This window comes from Rhinoraja longicauda, chromosome 3 (genome assembly GCF_053455715.1).
Source record: "Rhinoraja longicauda isolate Sanriku21f chromosome 3, sRhiLon1.1, whole genome shotgun sequence".
Taxonomy (NCBI): Eukaryota; Metazoa; Chordata; class Chondrichthyes; order Rajiformes; family Arhynchobatidae; genus Rhinoraja; species Rhinoraja longicauda.
Genome location: NC_135955.1, coordinates 96,268,948 through 96,287,818, shown reverse-complemented (window position 1 = coordinate 96,287,818; position 18,871 = coordinate 96,268,948). Strand labels below are relative to the sequence as shown.

At 48.7% G+C, this 18,871-nt stretch overlaps 1 protein-coding gene across 12 annotated transcripts in view; it reads left to right on the top strand.

Moving 5' to 3' along the window:
• The window catches only part of LOC144592200 (sorbin and SH3 domain-containing protein 2-like), a 369,491-nt gene that overhangs the window by 333,688 nt on the left and 16,932 nt on the right, over window positions 1-18,871 (top strand). For all 12 annotated transcript variants that reach the window (XM_078396703.1, XM_078396699.1, XM_078396698.1 and 9 more), the window contains 2 exons: window positions 10,493-10,539; window positions 12,161-12,267. In XM_078396703.1, coding sequence (XP_078252829.1) covers window positions 10,493-10,539; window positions 12,161-12,267 — 154 coding nt within the window. The remainder of the gene's footprint in view (window positions 1-10,492; window positions 10,540-12,160; window positions 12,268-18,871) is intronic.

The following is an 18,871-nucleotide window of genomic DNA, read 5'->3' as shown; positions in this document are numbered from 1 at the left end:
CCAGTCTCACCCCGGCCACTCCCTCTTCTCCCCTCTCCCATCGGGCAAGAGGTACAGAAGTGTGAAAACGCACACCTCCAGATTCAGGGACAGTTTGTTCCCAGCTATTATCAGGCAACTGAACCATCCCGCCACAACCAGAGAGCAGTGCTGAACTACTATCTACCTCATTGGTGACCTTCGGACTATCCTTGATCAGACTTTGCTGGCATTACCTTGCACTAAACGTTATTCCCTTATCATGTATCTGCGCACTGTGGACGGCTCGATTGTAATCATGCATTGTATTTCTGCTGACTGGTTAGCACGCAACAAAAGCTTTTCACTGTACCTCGGTACAGGTGACAATAAACTAAACTGAACTGATGGACTGAACTGAACGGACTGGAGGCCTGTGTCCAGTGGTGTGCCTCAGGGTTCGGTGCTGGGCCCGTTGCTGTCTGTCATCCACATCAATGATTTGGATGAGAACATACAGGGCAAGATTAGCAAGTTTGCTGACGATAGGGTGGTTGTGCAAGTTTGCTGAAGTGGGTGGTTTTGCAGATAGTGACGATGGTTGTGAAAGATTGCAGCAGGATCTGGATCGATTGGCCAGGTGGGCTGAGGAATGGCTGACGGAATTTAATACAGTGAAGTGTGAGGTGTTGCATTTTGGGACGTCGAACAAGGGCAGGACCTACACAGTGGGCCTCTGGGGAGTGTTGTAGAGCAGAGGGATCTAGGAGTGCAGGTGCATGGTTCCTTGAAGGTGGCATCACAAGTGGTCCAAAAGGTTTTTGGCACTCTTTACACAGTCAGAGTATTGAGTATAGAAATTGGGAGATCAAGTTGCAGTTATATAAAACTTTCATGAGGCCGCATGTAGAGTATTGTGTTCAGTTCTGGTCACCATGTTATTGGAAAGATACTGCACTCCAAAGACGTACGGGTTTGTAGGTTAATTGGCTGGGCAAATGTAAAAATTGTCCCTAGTGGGTGTAGGATAGTGTTAGTGTGCGGGGATCGCTGGGCGGCGCGGACCCGGTGGGCCGAAGGGCCTGTTTCTGCGCTGTATCTCTAAATCTAAAATCTAAAATCTAAGATGTTGTCAAGCTGGAAAGGGTTCAGAGAAGATTTACCAGGACTTGAGGGCCTGAGCCACAGGGAGAGGTTGAACAGGCTGGGACTCTATTCTAGGACAGCACCCTAGCTTGTACAAGGTCCATTCAGGAGCCTAATGGCAGAGGGGAAGAAGATGTTCCCGAGTCTGGTGGTGCGCGCTTTCAAGTTTCTGCAACTTCTGCCGATCGGGAGCGGGGGGAGAAGAAGGAATGACCGGGGTGGGACAAGTCACGTTGTCAAACCTGGGTTTGATTTGAGAGTGTTTTGTGCATGGCTTGTACAGTCGGGAAAAGAAATGAATTGCCGCAGTGATTTCTTGGACGACTTGAGTTTATATTGTAAGAAAATAACTGCAGATGCTGGTACAAATCGAAGATATTTATTCACAAAATTCTGGAGTAACTCAGCGGGTCAGGCAGCATCTCAGGAGAGAGAAGGAATGGGTGACGTTTCGGGTCGAGACCCTTCTTCAGACCCATTCCTTCTCTCCTGAGATGCTGCCTGACCCGCTGAGTTACGCCAGCATTTTGTGAATAAATACCTCTGAGTTTATATTGTAGTGCCTGGCATTGAAAGCTCCCCCTTTGTTATTTGTGGCATTATTCTCTGAACTTCTTTCCCTCCTCTAAGTTGTCTTCTTGTGGAAAGCTCACTCCGACATCCCCTCGGCTTGGACATCAGCGGTCAGCTAGTCCAAGCTCACCCCAAGTGACCACTGAGCCGATATCAATGACTGTCGGGCTGTCTCCTCTCAACTCCTCGCCCGTCCCGCCACCTCCGTCTCCCCGTACTCCGCCTGCCTATTTGGACGTGCTTCCTACGTTGGCGATCGCCCGCTCTGATTCCGACCCAATCCCGTCCGCGAGCACCATTCCGTGCGGGAAATGGAGGGACGTCATTCCCGTCACTTCAGCCACGCATCGTCCCGGCTCGCCTGAAAGCCTCCACACTCCCTCCTGCCCAACCCCGTCTGCTCCTGCCCCCCAGTCTCCCGCGGGCCTGTTACGTATTTTACCGCGCGGGTACGACTGTGACAAAAGGCAGGTGACAGAAAACCCGCAGGAGGCTCCTGAGACGCCCAACGTTAGTCCTGCCCTCAATGGCAAAGGGACGGATGGTACGGAGGTTTCTCTGGTCATTATGGAACCGTCTGGTCCAGGGAAACGCGTGCAATCCAGAGAGGACCAGCAAAAGGCACTCGACGGAGCTTTGCAGTCAAGCAACCAGGGAACTCGGGCAGAGCACGAAGGAATTGAGCCAACATCTTCCCGCGGACCGAGTCCCGATGTAACCGAGGAGCCTCTGCAACTCTTCATTGAGGAAGATGCGATTGCAGTCCACATGACAGTCGAGGCACTCGACCAGAAGCCTGTTAGGTTTGACGGCACGCAGAGAGCAGCAGCTAATGACACTGAGGTACATGCAGAATAGTAGTGATTCTTGAGAACGCAGCTTGTTTTGGTTTGCGCTACTAAAATGAGATCATTAACGCACCTTGGAACAAAGCGCGGTTTAACACTGTCTGTTTAACAACGATACAAAAGATGGATTTTATATCCATTTGGAAACTGGCTTTAGCTCATTCATAGCAGGCATCAAGGATGAGAGGAGATCTTATCGAAAAAGGATGAGAGGAGATCTTATCGAAAAAGGATGAGAGGAGATCTTATCGAAAAAGGATGAGAGGAGATCTGATCTTGTCTATTGCCTATTGTCTATTGTCTACATTCGAGCCATTCACAGTGTACAGATACATGATAAGGGGAATTATGTTTCGTGCAAGGTAAAGTCCAGTAAAGACCGATTAAAGATAAATAGATGAAGATTTTCTGAGCACCAATTGTAACTGCACTCCATTCACTCAACCTTTGTGTAAACATCTGCTCCCCTATTTCTCCCATCCCAGTTAGACAATAGGTGCAGGAGTAGGCCATTCGGCCCTTCGAGCCAGCACCGCTATTCAATGTGATCATGGCTGATCATTCTCAATCAGTACCCCGTTCCTGCCTTCTCCCCATACCCCTTGACTCCGCTATCCTTAAGAGCTCTATCCAGCTCTCTCTTGAAAGCATCCAACGAACTGGCCTCCACTGCCTTCTGAGGCAGAGAATTCCACACCTTCAGCACTCTCTGACTGAAAAAGTTCTTCCTCATCTCCGTTCTAAATGGCCTACCCCTTATTCTTAAACTGTGGCGCCTTGTTCTGGACTCCCCCAACATTGGGAACATGTTTCCTGCCTCTAATGTGTCCAATCCCCTAATTATCTTATATGTTTCAATAAGATCCCCCCTCATCCTTCTAAATTCCAGTGTATACAAGCCTAATTGCTCCAGCCTTTCAACATACGACAGTCCCGCCATTCCGGGAATTAACCTAGTGAACCTACGCTGCACGCCCTCAATAGCAAGAATATCCTTCCTCAAATTTGGAGACCAAAACTGCACACAGTACTCCAGTGCGGTCTCACCAGGGCCCGGTACAACTGTAGAAGGACCTCTTTGCTCCTATACTCAACTCCACTTGTTATGAAGGCCAACATTCCATTGGCTTTCTTCACTGCCTGCAATATACCTGCATGCTTCCTTTCAGTGACTGATGCACTAGGACACCCAGATCCCGTTGAACATCCCCTCTTCCTAACTTGACACCATTCAGATAATAATCTGCCTTTCTATTCTTACTTCCAAAGTGAATAACCTCACACGTAATCACGTGATGTCTTTCCGCTGACTGGTTAACATGCGACAAAAACTTTTCACTGTACCTCGGTACAGGTGACAATAAACTAAACTGAAGTGACTAACTTATAACACCTGCTATCGGTCGCGATGCATGGTTTTTTTACACCCGTCAAAATGAAATGTCTGAAATATGATCATACGTTGGCTGCTTGTATTGAGTAAAGGTCAACACAAAGCTTTTTAGTTGCACCGAATGTAACTAACAATAGTGCATTAAGTTCAGCTTGTCACGGTTTGTCCATTTTGACACATTAGCCTTCATCAGTCAGAGTATTGAGCATAGACGTTGGGAGGCCATGGTGCAGTTGCGTAAGACGTTGGTGAGGCCGCATTTAGAGTATTGTGCTCAGTTCTGGGCAGCACGTGACAGGAAAGATGTTGTCGAGTTGGGAGGGGCGCAGAGAAAATGTACGAGGATGTTGCCAGGACTCGAGGGTGTGAGCTACAGGGAGAGCTTGAGCAGGCTGGGACTCTGTTCCTTGGAGCGCAGGAGGATGAGGGGTGATCTTATTGAGGTGTACAAAATCATGAGAGGAATTGATCGGCTAGCTGCATAGAGTCACATGCCCAGAGTTGGGGAATCAAGAACCAGAGGACATGGGTTCACATAGAAACATAGAAAATAGGTGCAGGAGTAGGCCATTCGGCCCTTCAAGCCTGCACTGCCATTCAATATGATCATGGCTGATCATCCAGCTCAGTAACCTGTACCTGCCTTCTCTCCATACCCCCTGATCCCTTTAGCCACAAGGGCCACATCTAACTCCCTCTTAAATATAGCCAATGAACTGGCCTCAACTACCTTCTGTGGCAGAGAATTCCACAGACTCACCACTCTCTGTGTGAAGAAATGTTTTCTCATCTCAGTCCTAAAAGACTTCCCCCTTATCCTTAAGCTGTGACCCCTGGTTCTGGACTTCCCCAACATCGGGAACAATCTTCCCGCATCTAGCCTCTCCAACCCCTTAAGAATTTTATATGTTTCAATAAGATCCCCCCTCAATCTTCTAAATTCCAGCGAGTACAAGCCCAGTCTATCCAGTCTTTCTTCATATGAAAGTCCTGCCATCCCAGGGATCAATCTGGTGAACATTCTCTGTACTCCCTCTAAGGCTAGAATGCCTTTCCTCAGATTAGGAGACCAAAACTATACACAATACTCCAGGTGCAGTCTCACCAAGGCCCTGTACAACTGCAGCAGAACCTCCCTGCTCCTATACTCCTAAGGAGAGGGGGGACTGATAGAATAGGAATCTGAGGGGTAACTTTTTCACACAAAGGGTGGTGGGTGTATGGAACAAGCTGCCAGAGGAGGTAGTTGAGGCATGGACTATCGCAACGTTTAAGAAACATTTAGACAGGTACATGGATAGGACAGGTTTGGAGGGACTATGCAGGCAGGTGGGACTAGTGTAGATGGGGCATGTGGGCCGGTGTGGGCATGTTGGGCCGAAGGGCCTGTCTGCACGCTGTGTGATTCTGCAACTCTATTTACACTCTCAACTTATTTTTCTTTATGTGTACAGACTTTAGCACCTGGAACTGAGCACACTGTTGATTCTCCACCCTCACAGTCGCCCGCTGCAAATACATCCCCACCGCTAAAGACCACCCTCTCTCCCGCCTCACCTCCACACCTCCCTCAAAGACCCACATTCTGTACCAGCCAGGAAACTAGCTCTCCAAAGCTGAAGGTAACGTGGACCGCGTTCAAGCGCATTGGAGCGAAATGAGGGGGAGAGCACGGTGTCAACGTCAGATTGTCACGGTCACTCCCCTCCGTACTGCACGCTGGGGCAGCTGATCGAGCCGCTACCTCACAGCGCCAGAGACCCGGGTCCAATCTAAACCTCGGGTACTGTCTGGATCAGCCATGATCACATTGAATGGTGGTGCTGGCTCGAAGGGCCGAATGGCCTCCTCCTGCACCTATTGTCTATTGTGTTCATAAGTTCGTAAGTGATGGGAGCAGAATTAGGCCATTCGGCCCATCAAGTCTACTCCGCCATTCAATCATGGCTGATCTATCTCTCCCTCCTAACCCCATTTTCCTGCCTTCTCCCCCATAACCCCTGACACCCGCACTGATCAAGAATCTATCAATCTCCATCTTAAAAATATCCACTGACTTGGCCTCCACATCTATCTGTGGCAATGAATTCCCCAGATTCACCACCCTCAAGAACTGGGGAAATTCCTCCTCATCTTGCTAAAGGTTCTTCATTTTATTCTGAGGCTGTGACCTCTGGTGCTAGACTCTCCCACTAGTGGAAACATCCTCTCCACATCCACTCTATCCAGGCCTTTCACTATTCTGTCTGTTTCAATGAGGTCCCCCCCTCATCCTTCTAAACTCCAGCGAGTGCAGGCCCAGTGCCGACAAACGCTCATCATATGTTAACCCGCTCATTCGTGGGATCTTTCTCGTAAACCTCCTCTGGACCCTCTCCAGAGCCAGCACATCCTTCCTCAGATGTGGGGCCCAAAACTGGGTGTGAAGTTTGCAAGTTCTCCCTGTGACAGCGTGGGTTTCCTCCGGGTGCTTTCGGTTTCCTCCCACATCCCCCTTCAACGGTTTAGTTTAGTTTAGTTTAGAGATACAGTGCGGAAACAGCTTCTTCGGCCCATCGAGTCCGCACCAACCCACGATCCCCACGCACTAACACTATCCTACACACAGTCGGGACAATGTACAATTATACCAGCCAAGCCACACTCCAAACACAGGCTCGGCGATCGTTTCGCTCAACACCTTCGCTCAGTCCGCCTTAACCAACCTGATCTCCCGGTGGCTGAGCACTTCAACTCCCCCTCCCACTCCCAGTCTGACCTTTCTATCATGGGCCTCCTCCAGTGCCATAGTGAGACCCACCGGAAATTGGAGGAACAGCACCTCATATTTCGCCTGGGCAACTTGCAGCCCAGCAGTATGAACATTGACTTCTCCAACTTTAGATAGTTCCTCTGTCCCTCTCTTCCCCTCCCCCTTCCCAGTTCTCCCTCTATCTTCCTGTCTCCACCTATATCCTTCCTTTGTCCCGCCCCCCCCGACATCAGTCTGAAGAAGGGTCTCGACCCGAAACGTCACCCATTCCTTCTCTCCTGAGATGCTGCCTGACTTGCTGAGTTACTCTAGCATTTTGTGAAATAAATTTTCTTACATTATTTTCTTACATGAAGCCACACTCCAAAGTCACACAGGCTTGTAGGTTAATTAACGTTGGTAAGAATTGTAATTATCCCGAGTGTGTGTAGGGTAGTGTTAGTGTGCGGGGATCGCTGGTCGGCGCAGACTTGATGGGCCGAAGGGCCTGTTTCCGCGCTGTATCTCTAAACTAAACTAAACTAAACAGTTAATCGTAAAAACCTGTACATCTCTGGAGTGTGGGAGGAAACCGGAGCACCCGGAGAAAACCCACGCAGGTCACGGGGAGAACGTGCAAACTCCATACAGACAGCGCCCGTAGTCAGGATTGAACCCGGGTATCTGGCGCTTGTGAGGCAGCAACTCTACCGCTTCGCCGCCGTGCTGCCCTAACAGTCTGCGATCTTGTTCAACGTGACTTTGGCCAGTGTCTGACGGCACTTTTGTGGCTCTTTCAGAGGACTGAGGGAGCTCTCGTTGGCAAACCTCCTCGTAGCCCCCTGATGTCCAAGCGAAGCTGTGACACGTCGGTCAGGAGTAGCTTTGCGCCATCTCGTAGGGTAGGGGGGTGGCAAATGGCCACCGCGAGCTGCGTGCTACTGCCTGCTGTTTGCCTGGGATGTTGTGTGAACAGATTAACAACTCCGCCTTCTATCTAATCTCCGAAGCATTCTTCGAGCATGTGTTTACATTAGACTACAGTTGCTCCCCAGATTACCGTGGGGTTCCATTCCGAGAAACCCATCACAAACCGAAAGTATTGTAAGTCGGAATGCATTGAATGCGCGCGATCACGTGGCCGGAAGCGAGCTGCTGGTCGCTGCCGTTTGCACCATCGCAAAGCCGAACTATTGCGCGTCGAACCATCATAAACCGGGGCGCACCTATATAGACAATAGGTGCAGGAGGAGGCCATTCGGCCCTTCGAGCCAGCACCACCATTCAATGTGATCATGGCTGATCATTCTCAATCAGTACCCCGTTCCTGCCTTCTCCCCATACCCCCAGACTCCGCTATCCGTAAGAGCTCTATCTAGCTCTCTCTTGAATGCATCCAGAGAATTGGCCTCCACTGCCTTCTGCGGCAGAGAATTCCACAGATTCACAACTCTCTGACTGAAAACGTTTTTCCTCATCTCCGTTCTAAATGGCCTACCCCTTATTCTTAAACTGTGGCCCCTGGTTCTGGACTCCCCCAACATTGGGAACATGTTTCCTGCCTCTAACGTGGCCAACCCCTTAATAATCTTATATGTTTCGATAAGATTCCCTCTCATCCTTCTAAATTCCAGAGTATACATTTATACATTGTCAAATGTATATACATTTGACTTTAGAGATGTCGCACAGAAACAGGCCCTTCGGCCCACCAAGACCATGCCGACCGGCGACCATTCTGTACACTTGCACTATCCAACGCACTGGGGACAATTTCCAATTTTACCAAAGCCAATTCACCTACAAACCTAAAATAGGGGGGGTTTCAAGGGAAGTGGGTCAAAATCAAACAGGTGGGACTAGTGAAAACCTCTAAACCTGTCCTATCCATGTATCTATCTAAATAAGAATTGCGATAGTCCCTGCCTCAACTGCCTCCTCTGGCAGCTCAGTCCGTACACCTACAACCCTTTGAGTAAAAGAAAAAGTCACCCCTCCGGTTCCTATGAAATCTTCACCCCCTCCTCAGTTTAAACCAACATTCCCTGGTTCTCGATTCCCCTACTCTGGGCAAGAGACTCTGCTCGTTGAAATGCTTTAGGCTTTGTGGTGGATGGTGGAGTTGTATGGTATATGGCTCAGATCCAGTTGTCCACCTGACTGTGGCAGAGCAAGGGCACTGGGAGCATTCTACCCTTTCTCCAGCTCTGCCTCGGATTCTGGCAATCTTCATAAGTGAGAGGAGCAGAATTCGGCCATTCGGCCCATCAAGTCTACTCCGCCATTCAATCATGGCTGATCTATCTCTTCCTCCCTCCTAACCCCATTCTCCTGCCTTCTCCCCATACCCCCTGACACTCATACTAATCAAGAATCTATCCACCTCTGTCTTAAAAATATCCATTGAATTTGGCCTCCTCAGCATTTGGCTCAGCATTTGGCTCAGCATTCAGCAACGGAGCCCATTTGGAAAGGAGATGAGGAGGAATTTCTTTAGTCAGAGGGTGGTGAATCTGTGAAATTCAGAATTCATTGCCACAGACGACTGTGGAGGTCAAGGGAAAGGATATTTTTAAGGCGGAGATTGATAGATTCTTTGGGTGTTAGGGGTTATTGGGAGAAGCCAGGAGAATGGGGTTGAGGACCGCTCTCTAGTTGGTGATAGGACGATTCAGTCGCCTGATGACAGCTGGGAAGAAACGGTCCCTGAATCTGGAGGTGTGTGTTTTCACTCTTCTGTACCTCTGATATGAAGCTATCTGATTCCATAAAACATAACATGTCTATGCCATAGTTCAATGGTTTATTGTCACATTGTCACCTGGACACAGCAAAATTCTTTGTTTTGCATGCTATTCAGTAAAATCATACAATACATAAGCACAATCATAATTAGGTACAAAGGTTCAACGATTGTAGTGTATGAATAGTAGACTTCACCGAGGCAGCCATGTTTCCACTTGTCGCCATGTTTCTGGCGCCAAATTGTGCCCTTCAAGTTTCAAGGAGAGAGTCCTATCTTGGCCTTATAGGTCGGTTGTCCTGGCGACGGCACTGGCTCAGTGTTACAGGGGTCGGCCAGGCCTGGCAATGCTGCCAGTGTCCTCCAGCACTGCTTTAGGTTAACGGTACAACGATAAGGCCGGCACTGGGGTAGCGTTGCTGCCTTACAGCGCCAGAGACCCGGGTGCTGTCCGTACTAGGGTTGCCAACTTTCTCACTCCCAAATAAGGGACACACGGTGACATCACCGCCCCACGTGACCTCACCCGGCCAGCGGCCACGTGCTCCCGCTCCATCAATGGCGGCCGCCCGGGCCGGGAGGCTAGGTTGCTACGCAACCTCCGTCAGGCGGACACACTCGGGCCCGCTCCCTGAACACACTCTGTTAGCCTATATTGTCCGGGCCTACACTGCCCGGACGCCCACGGGCCTAATACGGGACAAGGGCGGTCCCGTATGGGACAAACCAATTTGGCCCAAAATACGGGACGTCCCGTACGGCTAATACGGAACAGTTGGCAACCCTAGCCCGCCTTATAGAGCTGTAGTCAAGGCGCCGACCTAGGCCCGACTATCCCAAATACATGTAAACTTCCATTTTAGTACCTCTGCCAAATGATCTGGGCCTGCGGGTTGTCGCGGCAGTTCTGCATTCGCCGTGATGTTGAGCATGTGTAACGCATGAGGTGATGTGTTCTGGTGACCCGGGCTTCTTGGCCGCCTTATAGAGCTGTAGTCTCCATCATGCTTGGCTTTCAATGAGGAGTGTCGCTTTTGTTTCCAGTCAAGAGTGGGACAATCAACAAAGAGGTTAATTGAATCATTTTCTTTGTCCAACAGCCTCACCAACCACCCCTTGCTCACCCTGAGGCACACATTGGAGAACCGTGAGTATCCGATAGTTCATTTTTAGATTTAGAGATACAGCGCGGAAACAGGCCCTTCGGCCCACCGAGTCCGCGCCGCCCAGCGATCCCCGCACATTAACACTATCCGACACACACTAGGGACAATTTACCTTTTGGCCCACCGAGTCCGCGCCGCCCAGCGATCCCCGCACACTCAACACTATCCTACACATACTCGGGACAATTTACAATTTACAGAAGCCAATTAACCCACAAACCTGTACGTCTTTGGAGCGTGGGAGGAAACCGGGAGTAAACCCGGGCGACAAACAGGGAGAATGTACAAACTCCATACAGACAGCACCTATAGTCCGGATCAAACCCGGGTCTCTGGCGCTGTGAGGGAGGAACTGTGCTGCTGTGTTTACACTGAAGATAGACACAAATTACTGGACAGGCAGCATCTCTGAATAGAAGGAACGGGGGACGTTTCAGGTCGAGACCCTTCGTCAGACTGAGAGTCAGGAGGAAGGGAAACGAGAGATAGAGTCGGTGATGTAGAACAAATGAATGAAAGATATGCATAAAAGTAACGATGATAAAGGAAACAGGCCCTTGTTAGCTGTGGGCCAGGTGAAAACGAGTTACAGACAATGAGACTCAACAAGACGACTTTGAAACTAGTATAATGACTTGGGTGTGGGAGAGACGGAGACAGAGGGGATGCAGGAGTTACCTGAAGTTAGAGTCAATGTTCATACCGCTGGGCTGTAAGCTGCCCAAGCAAAATATACAGAATACAGAGCTTTATTTGTCATTCGGTACCAAGGTACCGAACGAAATTACATAGCAGTCACACAAAAAAAAAGAACACAAGACACATGACCCCAACACAAACGTCCATCACAGTGACTCCAAACACCCCTTCACTGTGATGGAGGCAACAAAACTTCCACTCTCTTGAGGTGCTGTTCCTCCAATTTGCGTTTGGACTCAATCTGACAATGGAGGAGGCCCAGGATAGAAAGGGCAGTTTTTATGTTGACGTGAAATGTTTTAAGGTCATGAGGAAGAGGAGTAGAATTAGTCCATTCGGCCCGTCAAGTCTACTCCGCCATTTAATCATGGCTGATCTATCTCTCCCTGGAATTTAGAAGGATGAGGGGGGATCTTATTGAAACATATAAGATAATTAGGGGATTGGACACATTAGAGGCAGGAAACATGTTCCCAATGTTGGGGGAGTCCAGAACAAGGGGCCACAGTTTAAGAATAAGGGGTAGGCCATTTAGAACGGAGATGAGGAAGAACTTTTTCAGTCAGAGAGTGGTGAAGGTGTGGAATTCTCTGCCTCAGAAGGCAGTGGAGGCCAGTTCGTTGGATGCTTTCAAGAGAGAGCTGGATAGAGCTCTTAAGGATAGCGGAGTGAGGGGGTATGGGGAGAAGGCAGGAACGGGGTACTGATTGAGAGTGATCAGCCATGATCGCATTGAATGGCGGTGCTGGCTCGAAGGGCTGAATGGCCTACTCCTGCACCTATTGTCTATTGTCTATTGTCTATTGTCTTAACCCCATTCTCTTGCCTTCTACCCATAACATCTGGCACCTGTACTAATCTGTGACAAATATGAGCTAGCTAAACGTGACCTTTTCTTCACAGCTACGAAGCAATGTACAATTACAACCCCCGGAACGAAGATGAACTGGAACTGAAGGAAGCAGACATTGTTGACGTGATGGAAAAGTGTGACGATGGATGGTTTGTTGGTACGTGCAGCTTATTGTCTTTTTCACAATATAAGACCATGAGACATAGGGATCAGAATTAGGCCATTCGGCCCAACACGTCTACTCCACCATTCAATCATGGCTGATCTACTTTTCCCACTTAACCCCATTCTCCTGCCTTCTCCCCATAACCCCTGACACCCGGACTAATCAAGAATCTAACAATAGATAAATACAAAGAGCTGGAGTAACTCAGCGGGTCAGGCAGCATCTCTGGATTTTTAGATTTAGAGATATGGCGCGGAAACAGGCCCTTCGGCCCACCGAGCCCGTGCCGCCCAGCGATCCCCGCACATTAACACTATCCTACACACACCAGGGACAATTTTTACATTTACCCAGTCAATTAACCGACAGACCAGTACGTCTTTGGAGTGTGGGAGGAAACCGAAGATCTCGGAGAAAACGCAGGTCACGGGGAGAACGTACAAACTCCGTACTGACGGCGCCCGTAGTCAGGATCGAACCTGAGTCTCCAGCGCTGCATTCGCTGTAAGGCAGCAACTCGGTCGAGACCCTTCTTCAGACTTGAAACGTCACCTATATCTTCTCGACCTGAAATGTCACCTATGTTTTCTTCAGAGATGCTGTCTGACCCGTTTGAGTTACCAGCTTTTTGTGCCAATCTTCGGTTTAAACCAACATCTGTAGTTTCTTTCCACACTAGAATCTATCAAACTCCACCTTAAAAATACTCACAACCTTCTGTGCCAATGAATTCCACAGATTCACCACCCTCTGACTAAAGAAATTCCTCCCCATCTCCATTCTAATGCTACATGCTTTTATTCTCAGGCTGCACCCTCTGGTCCTAGACTCTCTCACTAGTGGAAACATTCACGCAATTTAGACCTTTCATTACTCAGTAGGCTTCAATGAGATCCCCCATCATCCTTCTAAACTCCAGTGAGTACAGGCCCAGAGCCTTTAAATGCTCCTCATAAATCAACCCATTTAACATACAGAGGAGCCCACAGATTATCGGCAATATTTCATTCAGAAATCCGTAACATATAGAGTCACAGCATGGTAACAGGCCCTTTGGCCCAAATTACCCATGCCGACCAAGATAGACAATAGACAATAGGTGTAGGAGTAGGTCACTTGGCCCTTCGAGCCAGCACCGCCATTCAATGTGATCGTGGCTGATCATCCACAATCAGTACCACGTTCCCGCCTTCTCCCCATATCCCTTGACTCCAACTAGCCCCTAGAGCGCGATCTAACTCTCTTTTAAATTCATCCAGTGAATTGGCCTCCAATGCCTTCTGAGGCAGAGAAATTCCACAGATTCACAACTCTCTGGATGAAAAAGGTTTCTTCTCGCCTCAGTTTTAAATGGCCTCCACTTTATTTTTAGACTGTGTGGCCCCTGGTTCTGGACTCCCTCAACATTGGGAACATTTTTCCTGCATCTAGCTTGTCCAGTCCTTTTATAATTTTATACGTCTCTATAAGATCCCCTCTCATCCTTCTAAAGGCCACAATTTAAGAATAAGGGGTAGGCCATTTAGAACGGAGATGAGGAAAAACATTTTCAGTCAGAGAGTTGTGAAACTCTTGAATTCTCTGCCTCAGAAGGCAGTGGAGGCCAATTCTCTGAATGCATTCAGGAGAGAGCTAGATAGAGTTTTTAAGGATAGCGGAGTCAGGGGGTATGGGGAGAAGGCAGGAACGGGGTACTGGGAGAAGGCAGGAACGGGGTACTGATTGAGAATGATCAGCCATGTTCACATTGAATGGCGGTGCTGGCTCGAAGGGCCGAATGGCCTACTCCTGCACCTATTGTCTATTGTTTATTGTAAAATTCCAGTGAATACAAGCCCAGCCTTTCCAATCTTTCCTCATATGACAGTCCCGCCATCCCGGGGATTAACCTCGTGAACCTACGCTGCACTGCCTCGATAGTAACGTTCACACAGTTCATATTTCAGCATGTCATCGAATCACACAGCACGAAAAACAGGCAATTTGGCCCTACTCATCCACGCTGACCAAGATGGTCCATGTAAGCTAGTCCCATTTGACCCTATTTGGCCCATATTCCTCTAAACCTCTCCTGTCCATGTCATTTAAATGCTGCTCTCGTTCCTGCCTCAACCACCTCCCCTGGCAGCTCATTCCATGTGCCCACCATCCGTTGTGTGTAAAAGGTTGCCCCTCAGATTTCTATTATATCTTTCCCCTCTCAACGCAGCGTTTAAGAAACAATTAGACATGTACATCGATGGTCTAAAGGTCATAAGTGATAGACAATAGACAATAGGTGTAGGAGGAGGCCATTCGGCCCCATCGAGCCAGCACCGCCATTCAATGTGATCATGGCTGATCATTCTCAATCAGTACCCCGTTCCTGCCTTCTCCCCATACCCCCTGACTCCGCTATCCTTAAGAGCTCTATCCAGCTCTCTCTTGAATGCATTCAGAGAATTGGCCTCCACTGCATTCTGAGGAAGAGAATTCCACAGATTCACAACTCTCTGACTGAAAACGTTCTTCCTCATCTCAGTTCTAAATGGCCTACCCCTTATTCTTAAACTGTGGCCCCTTGGAGCAGAATTAGGCCATTCGGCCCATCAAGTCTACTCCGCCATTCAATCATGGCTGATCTATCTGTCCCTTCTAACCCCATTCTCCTGCCTTCTCCCCACAACCCCCGACACCTGTACTAATCAAGGATCTATTTATCTCCGCCTTTAAAATATCCACTGACTTGGCCTCCACAGCCTTCTGTGGCAAAGAAATCCACTGATTCACCATGCTCTGACTAAAGAAATTTCTCCTCATCTCCTTCCTAAAAGAACATCCTTTAATTCTAAGGCTATGACCTCTGGTCCTAGACTCTCCCACCAGTGGAAACATCCTCTCCACATCCACTCTATCCAGGCCTTTCACTTCTGTACGTTTCAATTAGGTTCCCCCATTATTCTTCTAAACTCCAGCGAGTGTAGGCCCAGTGTTGTCAAACGCTCATCATAGGTTAACCTACTCATTCCTGGGATCATTCATGTAAACCTCCTCTGGACCCTCTCCAGAGCCAGCACATCCTTCCTCAGATATGGGGCCCAAAATCGCTCACAATATTCCAAATGCGGCCTGACCAGCGCCTTGTAGAGCCTCAGCATTACATCCCTGCCTTTGTGTACAAGCCCTCATGAAATAAATGCTAGCATTGAGTTTGTCTTCTTTGGGACAGGTTTAGAGGGATATGGGCAAAACGCAGGCAGGTGGGACTAGTGCGGATGGGACATGTTGGTTGGTGTGGGCAAGTTGGGCCGAAGGGCCTGTTTCCACGCAGTAAAACTCTCAGGGTCCCAAACCCTAAACATCACCTGTCCATGTTTCTGGAGATGCTGCTTGAGCCGTTGAATTATTCCAACACTTTGTGTCTTTTCTTGTAAAATAGAAACATAGAAACATAGAAAATAGGTGCAGGAGTAGGCCATTCGGCCCTTCGAGCCTGCACCGCCATTCAATATGACCATGGCTGATCATCCAGCTCAGTAACCTGTACCTGCCTTCTCTCCATACCCCCTGATCCCTTTAGCCACAAGGGCCACATCTAACTCCCTCTTAAATATAGCCAATGAACTGGCCTCAACTACCTTCTGTGGCAGAGAATTCCACAGACTCACCACTCTCTGTGTGAAAAAAAACGTTCTCATCTCGGTCCTAAAAGACTTCCCCCTTATCCTTAAACTGTGACCCCTGGTTCTGGACTTCCCCAACATCGGGAACAATCTTCACGCATCTAGCCTCTCCAACCCCTTAAGAATTTTATATGTTTCAATAAGATCCCCCCTCAGTCTTCTAAATTCCAGCGAGTACAAGCCTAGTCCATCCAGTCTTTCTTCATATGAAAGTCAATAGACAATAGACAATAGACAATAGGTGCAGGAGTAGGCCATTCAGCCCTTCGAGCCAGCACCGCCATTCAATGCGATCATGGCTGATCACTCTCAATCAGTACCCCGTTCCTGCCTTCTCCCCATACCCCCTCACTCCGCTATCCTTAAGAGCTCTATCCAGCTCTCTCTTGAAAGCATCCAACGAACTGGCCTCCACTGCCTTCTGAGGCAGAGATTTCCACACCTTCACCACTCTCTGACTGAAAATCAGACTGAAAGTCCCGCCATCCCAGGGATCAATCTGGTGAACCTTCTCTGTACGCCCTCTAAGGCTAGAAATAGTATCTGTGCCTCCAAATTAAGGTGTACTTGTGCATTATCCTGAAGGATGTTCCGGACAAATTACTGACAGTGGAAGGCCTGAAACTCTTGTGGCCTCCGATGATGCACCATCATTGAACATCTACAGCCCCCAACAGACATGAATAGTGTAGGAAGGAACCGCAGATGTCGGTTTAAATGGAGAAAGGCACAATAGACAATAGGTGCAGGAGGAGGCCATTCGGCCCTTCGAGCCTGTACGCACCACCATTCAATGTGATCATGGCTTATCATTCTCAATCAGTACCCCGTTCCTGCCTTCTCCCCATACCACCTGACTCCGCTATCCTTAAGAGCTCTATCTAACTCTCTCTTGAGTGCATTCAGAGAATTGTCCTCCACTGCGTTCTGAGGCAGAGAATTCCACACCTTCACCACTCTCTGACTGAAAAAGTTTTTCTTCATCTCCGTTCTAAATGGCCTACCCCTTATTCTTAAACTGTGGCCCCTTGTTCTGGACCCCCCCCCCCCCCCCCCCCCCCTCCCAACATTGGGAACATGTTTCCTGCCTCTAATCTTATTACTAACAGTGTGTAATGAATTAATTCTTGATGACTAGTCGAGAGATTTAATGTTTAGTTTGGTGTGGTTTCGATTTAATTCAGTTTAGATGCAGCGCGGACACAGGCCTTTCGGCCTAGCGAGTCCGTGCCGACCAGTGATTCCCCGCACACCAGCACACTATCTCTCCCAAGCGCACTGGGGATCATTCACGCCAATTTTACCAAGCCAATTAACTTACAAACCTGTACATTTTCGGGGCATGTGAAGAAACTGGAGCTCCTGGAGAAAACCCACACAGGTCACGGGGAGAACGTACAAACCCCGTACAGACAGCACCCGTAGTCAGGATCGAACCTGGGTCTCTGGCGCTGTAAGGCAGCAACTCTGCCACTGCACCACCGTGCCGTCCAAGGATTAGGACTATGTATATATCATCAGAAGTTTTCTATTAGGCCATTTGGCCACAGAGCATTGCATCAGTATTCTTGAAACCTCATATATTCTCTTAAGTGTTTTGTTTGATAAGTCAAAGGGTGATACAGCATGGAAACAAGCCTTTCAGCCCAACTTGCCCACACCGGCCAACATGTCCCAGCTACACGAATTAGTCTCACCTGCCTGTGTTTGGCCCATATCCCTCCAAACCTGTTATAGCCATGTACCTATCTAACTGCTCCTTAAATGTTGGGATAGTCCCAGCCTCAACTACCTCCTCTGGCAGCTTGTTCCATACACCCACCACCCTTTGTGTGAAAAAGTTACCCCTCAGATTCCTATTGAATCTTTACCCTTAAACCTATGCCTCTGGTCCTCAATTCACCTACTCCGGGCAAGAGACTCTGTGCATCTACCCGATCTATTCCACTCATGATTTTATACACCTCTATAAGATCTCCCCTCATCCTCCTGCACTCCAAGGAATAGAGTCCCAGCCTGCTCAACCTCTCCCTGTAGCTCACACTCTCTAGTCCTGGCAACATCCTCGTTAATCTTCTCTGTACCCTTTCCAACTTGTCAACGTCTTTCCTGTAACATGGTGCCCAGAACTGAACACACCACTCTAAATGCGGCCTCACCAATGTCTAATATAACTGCAAGGTAGACACAAGATGCTGGAGTAACTCAGCGGGACAGGCAGCATCTCTGGAGAGAAGGAATGGATGACGTTTCGGGTCGAGACCCTTCTTCAGACTGATGACAGGAGAGCAGGCGGGGCAGAGATAGAATGTAGTCGGAGACAGTAAGACTGGTGGGAGAACTGGGAAGGGGGAGGGGATGGAGAGAGAGAGGGAAAGCAAGGGCTACTTGAAGTTAGAGAAGTCAATGTTCATACCACTGGGGTGTAAGCTGCCCACGCAAAATATGAGGTGCTTTTCCTCCAATTTGCGCTGGGCCTCGCTCTGACAATGGAGGAGGCCCAGGACAGAAATGTCAGATTGGGAATGGGAGGGGGAGTTAAAGTGCTGAGCCACCGGGAGATCAGGTAGGTTAAGGCGGACTGAGCGGAGGTGTTCAGCTAAACGATCGCCGGGCCTGCACTTGGTCTCGTCGATATACAGTGACACTGAATGCTGGAGTAACTCAGCGAGGCAGGCAGCATCTATGGAGATATAACTGCAATATGACCTCCCAACTTTTATATTCAACACTCTGACTGATGAATGGCAAAGTGTCAAAAGCCTTTTTGACCACCCTATCTACCGACAACTCCACCTTCAATTTTCTTCAATTTTTTATCCATTCAGCTATCTTTTTAAAAAAATAATTTATTCATTTATTTTCCCGTCAATACAATACAACAGATTGACCACACAGTTGTGAAAGTTAAATAGTGCGAAATCATTGCATCA